Source organism: Lagopus leucura, unplaced genomic scaffold (assembly GCF_019238085.1).
Source record: "Lagopus leucura isolate 7727_CA_CO unplaced genomic scaffold, USGS_WTPT01 50975-0_obj-0_obj, whole genome shotgun sequence".
NCBI classification, from domain to species: Eukaryota; Metazoa; Chordata; class Aves; order Galliformes; family Phasianidae; genus Lagopus; species Lagopus leucura.
The window spans coordinates 454-9,225 of NW_024963142.1; the positions used below are offsets into that span (position 1 = coordinate 454).

The 8,772-nt window shown below is 53.9% G+C and overlaps 1 protein-coding gene across 1 annotated transcript; it reads left to right on the forward strand.

Moving 5' to 3' along the window:
• The first annotated feature begins 4,420 nt into the window (after nt 1-4,420).
• LOC122191003 (methanethiol oxidase-like) lies at nt 4,421-8,465 on the forward strand. Its single transcript, XM_042891199.1, has 12 exons — nt 4,421-4,424; nt 4,978-5,058; nt 5,181-5,293; nt 5,474-5,668; nt 5,827-5,947; nt 6,282-6,464; nt 6,637-6,819; nt 6,950-7,024; nt 7,132-7,253; nt 7,348-7,440; nt 7,578-7,696; nt 7,811-8,465. Exons 1-12 carry the CDS (start codon nt 4,421-4,423, stop codon nt 7,971-7,973), a joined length of 1,452 nt encoding a protein of 483 aa, XP_042747133.1. The 3' UTR covers nt 7,974-8,465.
• The last annotated feature ends 307 nt before the right edge of the window (nt 8,466-8,772 follow it).

Here is an 8,772-nt window from a genome sequence, read left to right on the forward strand (position 1 = left end):
ATGTTTGGACTGCCCCACTCACTGGTGCACCTGGTTAAGAAAAAACATGTAGGTTGAGGACTGAAAAGGAATGTCCTGACACATCACCATGACCACGCAGTCGGTGTCAGTGCTCCATCCTGCCCTCAGTCTTTTTTTCTGACCTTCTTTAAGGACCGTTTCCAGGAGGATGAGGATGCAAATTTAACCACCTGGCTACTGCAAGGACAATGCATTTCTTAGAGAACTGTGCAGAGAAAACATGCATGCTGTAGAGGGTTGAAAAGGAGATTGATTCAGTAATAGATGGACAAGTCATTGAGGGATGTTTTGCTTTCACATCTGTGAATAGGGTGAGCACAGAGAAGTGTGAAATGATTCTCTGGAGTGGAACCTGAAATATTCAAGTAAACAGCTCAGATGCTAATGCAGTTCTTCAGGTAGAGACACAGCTGCGCAGTGCAGTCTGGGTGCCATGAAGAGCAGAAGTTCCTCCTCATTCATCTCCCAGCTGCACGCTGCTGCCTCTCCTCTGGTGTCCTCAGGTGCCAACGAGCTGATCCAGCAGAAAGCTGCATGGCCAAGAGGTGACTCACCATCCCTTGGTGCCTGGTGTCCCTGTGGCTGCACGCCATGGGGCCATTTGGTGGCAGCCTGAAGTTCTCATTACCTGGTGCCTGAAATCACAACCTGAGGATGTGGGTTTTTGATGGGCTTGTCCAACTGTAACTGTGGGCTGTAGTGGGAAGGGTGATCCCATCTTCCCCATGGTTCTGCTCGGAGCTCTCTATCCCATCCCTCCACCCATCATGGTGAATATTGGCTTTGCATAAGTCTGCCTGCTCCAAGTCACTCAGAGTTGGCTGTTTCCAGGAGATCAGATGAGTGACCACCAGAAAAAAACAACTCCTGATTTATTTTGTCTGGAGGGCTGTGCACTTGGCGTGCTTCAAAGCTCTGCGAATTTGTCATAGGATCAGGCTCAAAAACATTAGGTTGGAAAAGACCCTCAAAGGTCATCAAGACCAACCACCAACCTGACCAGACTCAGTGCCACCCAGTGCTGAATGCACTGCAAGGCTCCCATCTCCGACTGCAGGCAGTTCCTTTCCAGCTGCCTCGTTTGGGTCAGTGCTGTTCAGGTTGGCACAAGCTGTGCAATCCAGCTGCTGAACACACCATCAGCCCTCGGCTTTGATCCCTGCACCTCTCCCAGCTGCAGCAGTGCTCCAAAAGAGAAGCAGTGAGGGCAGCATTCCCCTCGCTGCATCCCCAGGGCATCCCCAGTGACCCCATGCATCGAGCTCCCCTTTCTCTCTGCATGAAACAGGACTCTCGTGTGTTCCAGTGCCTGTCTGACCTGACAGATGAGCATCATCACTTCAGGGTGGAAGAGAGACATCGCATGTTTGGACGATGTGTCATCAAGGAAAAGAACAAGCTGATAGTTCCGAGTTTAATTTTGCACTGATTTCATGTCATGGAGATGAGAACAAACTCCGGGGCTGTGTGTGGTGTGCCTGGGGTGATGTGCTCCTGGGAAGGGAATGAGACTGGGAGCTTTTGGAAGATAAAGAGTAAGAATTTAATGAGGAAGAAGTTGTTTTAATTACCCCTCATTTCTTCTGCAAGCAAATGTGAAACCGGGACTCAACCCTGGAATACAATCATTATAAAGAGACCTTAGCCTGGATACAGAAAGAATGGCAAAGTGGCGCATCTGAATGCAGTTCCTTTGTCCACGACACAGCTTTCTTTTTTTCCAGAGGAGATTAGTGGATTTCAGGAGGATCTCAGTGGAGCTGCCACGCTCGTAATAGCAGATTCTTTCCTGGAGGTGCACTCTGTCTTCCTCCAGTGATGGCATTGAAGATTCCTCCATTGGCTTATGTGAGGCAATAAAAGACAAATGTCAGTGCAGTTATGTCATTTTGTCTCCTTCCTTCCCACCACCACTGTGATTTCACATTTCTCAGTTGTTGCACATTTTTCCTCACACCAAAGGGGTCAGGTGAGGATGTCTGTCAGTCTGGTGAACAATCACCCATTTCCCTGTTTCGCATTCTCTGCTGTCAGGAGAGTTGGGATCACTCGTTCCATACATTGCAGCGATTCCTTTGTGCCTCAGTGCTGATGAAACGTCGTGCCCTGCTGAAATGTGGTAGGAATGGGAAGGGAGAAAACTGCCACCCTGCAGAGCTGGAGGAGGACTGGAGAGGGCTCCCATCCTTGGAGGAGTTCTTGCTTGGGTGCTTTGCGCAGCCACAACGTCCTTGGCGATGCAAGGTCTTCTCCCAGCACCCTCAGTGTGCTGTGCTGGTGTGCACCAGATTGCATCACCTTCCCATGCCCATTATCCAAATTACAGCATGTTCTTCCTTATCAGGGTAGGAAGTGATGGGCAGGAGAAGGGAAGCAGCTGCCACCTTGCTGTGGGCTGTCCTGAGAAGCCCCAGTTGCTCTCCATGCGGTGGTTGCCATCTCTGCTGGCCACAGGGAGCTTTTCTTGGCTCCGTGACAGCTCACACCGATGCTGCTCTCCACTAACCATTGCTTTCTTGCTCGTTGGTGTTGCTGAGCCTGCTCTTCCCCTTCCTCCTATCAGGTTTAATTAGAAAATTCTACACCCCACAGCTTGGTTTTGTGAGGGATGCCAAAGACGTCACCAAGAAAAGCCAAATGGGATGACCAGCAAACTTTATTAATGTGTAGAAGGCAAACGATCTTTCTAATTAGCAGTTGTGCAGATGCAAGAAGAAGGTGCAGTGAGGCATGCACGTTGTGACAGCAAAATCTAATGCACATGGGGATAGCTTGACAGCAACAAGCATCCACTGACGGCTTGACCAGAAGGGTTGAGATGCCGCTGGTCATAATCTCTCCTCCACCTCTGCCCATAGCAGTGACACTGCTGAGATGGATTTTGGCCAAACAGATCATGAGTTCTCCCACCAGCATGTTGGCAGTGGCAGTTTGATGCTCCTCTCTTCCAGAAAAGGCCGAGTGTTTGGCTGCTGCCTGTCCAGCTCTCACATATTTAGAGACCAGTTCCGAAACCAGAGAGAAATAATGAGAGCCTGGGCGAGATGGGTGCAGTTGTCCTCTCTTCTGATAGGGATCTCCCTGAGGCTTCTTTAATGGCTCCATCAGATATTTCTGCATTCCTGCATGGAACAATTACATATCCCATGTAATTTGCTCACTGATTGAGGAGTTCTTCCTCCAGATACGACACTTGTTCACGTTCCACAGTATTTGGTGTTCTCTTCCTGTTTGGCATCTGATCAGCAGGGTGATCTCAGGAGACCCCATTCCTTCTAAACTGCTTGTCTCCAACACCACAGTCCCTTCAGAGGAGGTCTCTGTGCTTCCTGGGGGTATCTCAAGCGCTTCAGTCCCCTTTGCAGGCCATGAGCAGCACCAGTGCCCGGTACTTTACAGAGTTGGTGCCTCCATGGCACCCGGAAGCTCACTGACAGCACAGCTGGGCTGTGTGCCACTAACAGCTCGCCTTTTAAGTGTCTGCATCTTGACCAGGGACAACGAGAGGTCCTGTTGGGGTGGATTTTGGGAGCCCACTCCTGTTGGACTGATGAAGGCTTTTCTCCATGTAGACCTGGGTGTCCATGGTAGGGACCAGGTCCATGTCAGTGGTATGGGGAGCTGAGCAGCCGGGAGGAGGCAGTGGGAGATTGTCCTGGACACAGCACTGAAGCAGTCAGCCCAGTGCCTGCCCTCAGAGCAAGTGGACACGGAGTCACCTCTGCCATTCATTTTCCACGGGACTGCTCTGCTTCAGAGATGGAGGGAGACAAAGAGGCTGCTGTTGCAGAGCTGCTACATGGTGCTGGATTGCCCCAGAGCTTCATGGCCTCATCTCAGCCCTCTGACAGAGACGTGCTGTGTGTCAGGGTCCAGATTTCGGTGGCCACACTGACATCAAGGCTCGTAATTTCCAGAAGCTGATGGTGGGGCAATTATCTAGATGGGCTTCTCATCGCTCACGTGGAATTTGCAGGCTCTGCACATTGGTAAGGCAAGAACCCGGGGATGGGGGACAGCGTTAATTAGCTGATGTCCTGCCTGGGCCATGGAGGCCAGCAGAGCCTGGCCAAGTCCCACTGGGGATGAGCAGAGCCCCGCAATCTGATCGCGTGGCTTGTGCTTGAGGAAAGGACCTGCATGGAACAGCAGATTTTTCCTCTAGATTGCTGGGTAGCAAGGCGGAAACAAGCCACACTGCTGGTCTGGCACCTCCCAACGCTTGGGAGCATTTGCTCCTCCCTTGGCAGCTTGCTTGCTGCCCCCCACCCCTCTGCCGTGTATATAAGGCCCCTCCGAGCCCTGCCACTACACATCCACTCCAGCGAGGCACACAGCAAGCTGCTCCTTCAGCTCCAGCACCTCTGTCTTGGCGACAGTCAACCAGAAGGCCTTCAGCATGGGTAAGGAATGCTCTGCAGCCTCCCTTAGCGCTGTTCCCAGGGGCCTCTTTGCGCTTTGACAATCAATTTCCATTTGGCTGTGGGATCTGTGCTCCCCTTCTGCTGGGGAATTGCTCCAAGAGAAGCTGGAGTTATTTTCTTGCTAGGGCTTCAATGCTGACATGGTTGTCCATGTCAGCTCCCTCCTCATCACTGCTGATGGAGCCGGGATGAGTGCAGGATGCAGAAGGGAATGGAGCAATGCTCTGATCTGTGATACCCCATGGTGATGGTTTAGTGGGCATGGGAGCGATGGGTCAGAGGCTGAGCTTGATGCTCTCGGTGGTCTTTTCAGCCTCAAAGACTCCATGGTGCCCAGTGGCACCTGGAGGAGGATTCCTCTGCTGTACCTGAGATCTGTTGGGGCCACCACCAACAGAGCTGCTGGTCATGGAGAGAAGTCCATTGAGTGGGACAGGGTGGGAGAAGTCCACTGAGTGGGACAGAGTCTTCTGAGTCGGCACCACTGAAGGACGTGGGCACTTCCCATTTCGTTTTCTTTTTCTCACCACAGACAGATGCAGAGTTCAGTGCTACGAGTACCCCAGCTGCCCTGATGTAGTGAAACCCAAGTGCTATCAGCCATGCTCTGAAGGTGAGTCTTGGCAAAGTAGCTCTGTCTTTGCTTCTGGCTGTATCTGAGGGTCTCTTGAAGCTATTATTTGCCTTTATTGTTATTTCATAGCACGTTCTAACACAACATTTCCATGTTCTTAGCTCCCAGAGAGGAGGTTGCGTACGTGACATGTACTTACCGAGAAACAGGCATTGACCAACCTGACTTCCTGGCCACCATCGATCTCAACCCCAGGTCTCCATATTACTGCCAGGTCAGCACCTACCTGTCTCTGATGGCTGCTCAGGCCAACTGACCACATCCACTGTGCTTCTTTGAAACGATTCCTTACTTTGAAGCTTTGACCTTTCCACTTCTAAGTTGTTGGTTGCTGAAGGTACCTGTTTCCACCCATCTCCTTGACTAAACCCTGACTCTACCTTTGGCTGCCCAGGTGATCCACCGCCTGCCTGTGCCCAACCTCAAAGACGAGCTGCACTGTTCGGGGTGGAGCGCTGGCAGCACTGGCAGCATCTGCTTTGACAATATCACAACGAAAAAGAACAAGCTGATCCTCCCTGGTCTGATTTCTTCCCGTATTTATGTGGTGGATGTGGGCACGCAGTGCCGGGCTCCCACAGTGTGTAAGGTATGAACACAGCACAGTACGTCTGACTTCTTAGTAGGAAAGCTCCTGCAGTCACCAGGTCTTTTCAGACAGCTCCAGCAATGGAGGGCTCTGCCATGCAGTGTGCAATGAGCTGATCAACCAAGAGACTTATCCGTGTGCATGTCTGCTTCTTCCAGATGATTGAGCCAGTGGATGTCTTCTGGAAGTGCAACAAGGGCCACCTTAGTGCGGTTCACAGCCTGCCCAACGGTGACATTCTGATCGCCAACATGGGGGATGCAGCCGGCCGTGGGAAAGGTACTGCCTTGCTGTAACAAGACCGGGAATATTTCTGGTTGGGAGGAAGAACAACTGGGGAGCAAAGCCAACATGGGTGTCCAGATCACTACATGCACACTAACGTAAAGCATTGTGATCTGAAGCGGGGATAAATTTTTGGTTCAGAAAATTCTGCACAGCTCAGATGGAAAGCTGTACTGCACAGGTTCTTATGAAAACAGGAACCTGCAGAGCCTGTGCAGCTCAGTATCTAAAGGCAGAAAGTATTCAGAGGAGGCTGGTCATCGCAGCTACCATCCGACCTTCGCGCTTAGAAGTGATCTGCTGTGCTTCCTTCCCTCTGGTGCCACAGGTGGATTTATTGTGCTGGATGGAGAGACCTTTGAGCTGAAGGGTAACTGGGAACACGAGTGCGAGGTTCCCCCAACAGGCTATGACTTCTGGTACCAGCCACGCCACAACGTTCTCATCAGCACCGCCGGGATGGTGCCAAGAATTGCGGGACGGGGATTTAACCCGGATGATCTGAAGAAAGGTGAGGGAACGCGGACGCAGGCGCTGGGCAGCGCTCAGCAGGCTGACGGGCGACGCAGAGGAACTCCAGGATGGGTGGGAGCTGGAGGGAGGGGACGGGCAGAGCGCCGTAGGTGTCGCCCACCTCCAGGGCTGCCCGCCCCTCCCGGCTCACTTCTCCTCCCCCTGCTCAGGGGTCTTCGGGCGCCGCCTGAACGTGTGGAATCTGTCCTGCCGTACCCTCACGCAGTGCTTTGACCTGGGGGAGGACTCGCTGCCCCTGAGCGTGAAGTTCCTGCACAACCCCGATGCTGCCGAGGGCTACGTCAGCTGTGCCCTGAGCGGCGTCATCTACCGCTTCTACAAGTGCGAGGCAAGTGCTGGGCCTGCGGCCCCGGGGCCCCCGGCTCTGGGAGCGGCTGAGTGCCCCGATGGAGGGCGGGGAGCTGAGAGCGAGGAGCGCCAGCCTCGCCGCCGGTGTGAGCCGTGCGTTTCTTGTGCAGAGAGACAGCTGGGCAGTGGAAGAGGCCATCCAGATCCCAGCCAAGGACGTGTCGGGATGGATTCTGCCCAAGATGCCGGGTGAGCCCCCCGTGCTGCTCCGCATTTCCTCCCGGCACGTTGAGCCGTGCAGAATGTCTTCTGGGGACGCCGCCTCACCCACGGCTCTTTCTTCTCTGCCCTCCCAGCCTTCCCCAGCGACCTGGTCATTTCCCTGGACGACAAGTACCTGTACGTCTGCAACTGGCTGCACGGAGACATCCGCCAGTACGAGATCTCCAGGACCTGCAAGCCCCGGCTGGTGGGACAGGTGAGGCGGGGGCAGAAGGCTGCGCTCGCAGCTCCGTGGCAGTGGGTGGCGGTGGTTGGGTGCCAAGCCACGCGTCTCCTTGCCTTGCCTGCAGGTGTTTGTGGGAGGCAGCATCCTGCGAGGCGGGCCCGTGACGGTGTGCAGAGATGAAGAGCTGAAGTGCCAGCCGGAGCCCTTGGTGATCAAGGTGAGCTCTGTGGGCTCTGCCCCTCGGTGTCCTCCGCACTCGAGCTCTGCTCTGCGCTCCCTTTTGCTGCTCCTGCTTTTGCTCGTCTGCTGAAAGAAAGCAGCCAGCAACGCCACTGCTCTCTGTTGTGCCTCCAGTGCAAGCGGGTGTACGGCGGCCCCGCTAAGATCCAGCTCAGCGTGGATGGCAAGAGGCTGTACGTCACCAACTCCTTCTACAGCACTTGGGACAAGCAGTTCTACCCGAACGTGGTCAAGTAAGGAACCTCTGGGAGGAAAGGGGCCCTTTTGGGTGATCCCTCGGGGGTGGGAATGGCAAAGGTTGCGCGGCGCTGCTCTTGTCTGCAACGCTGCTCCATCGCCCCTTGCAGGGAAGGCTCTGTCATGCTGCAGATCGACGTGGACACGGAGAAGGGAGGCCTGACGGTGAACAAGAACTTCCTGGTGGATTTTGGAAAGGAGCCCAACGGGCCTTGCCTTGCCCACGACATCCGCTTCCCTTGCGGAGATTCCACCTCCGACATCTCCGCCTAGGCGCCATGGCGCAGCTCCCTTCTTCTCTCTAATCTGTAGTGCAGCCATCAAACGGAGCGTGGGGTGATTGGGTTGGGGGTCCCATTTCTTGCTGGAAGCTACATTTCTGCAGGCAGTGCAGGCAGCCTTTGCTTTCTGTGCACGTGTGTCCCTGGGTGCACTTCCCAGAGCAGAGCTCGGCTCCTTGCTGACTCTGAGCCGTGCACAACGCACAGCTCCCTTCAGTTGCAGTCTGCAGCCTCACCGTGCCACACAGAGCCTGCTGGAGGCCGTTGAGCTCTCCGTTAGGATTCAGAGCTTGCTCACACTTGCTGATGAAGGCCATAGAAGGTGAAATGCCCACGTTGTCTGCGTTGCTGTTCTTCAGCCGCGTTCGTTGCTGGGCAGTCCTTCCCTGGCACTGGGGCACATGGAACCTCCTGGCACGTGCCAGCGCCTGGGCCAGGAGGTGTTGCGTCGCTGAAGGAGCGTGAAGTGCTTCATTCAGAAAGGGATGCCTGATTCCTGATGCTGCTTTTCTGGTGTTCTGCTTCAAACATGAATAAAACTCTTCTTTGCATCACCTTGGTCTTCACGTCTTAATTCACAGAAGCCTTTCCAATGTGAGCCCCTTCTTGCAATGGAATCCTGCTTGTTGTGCAGGACAGCAAACGCTGCCCCAGGGATGTGCTGCAGAAACCCTTCTGCACACCCACCCATGTTCCCATTAGTCCCATTTGCCTCGAGACTTTCCATGCAGGCACAATTTGCAGTCATAATTAGTTTGAAGTCTGCAAATGTTAGAGTATAAAGAGTATGC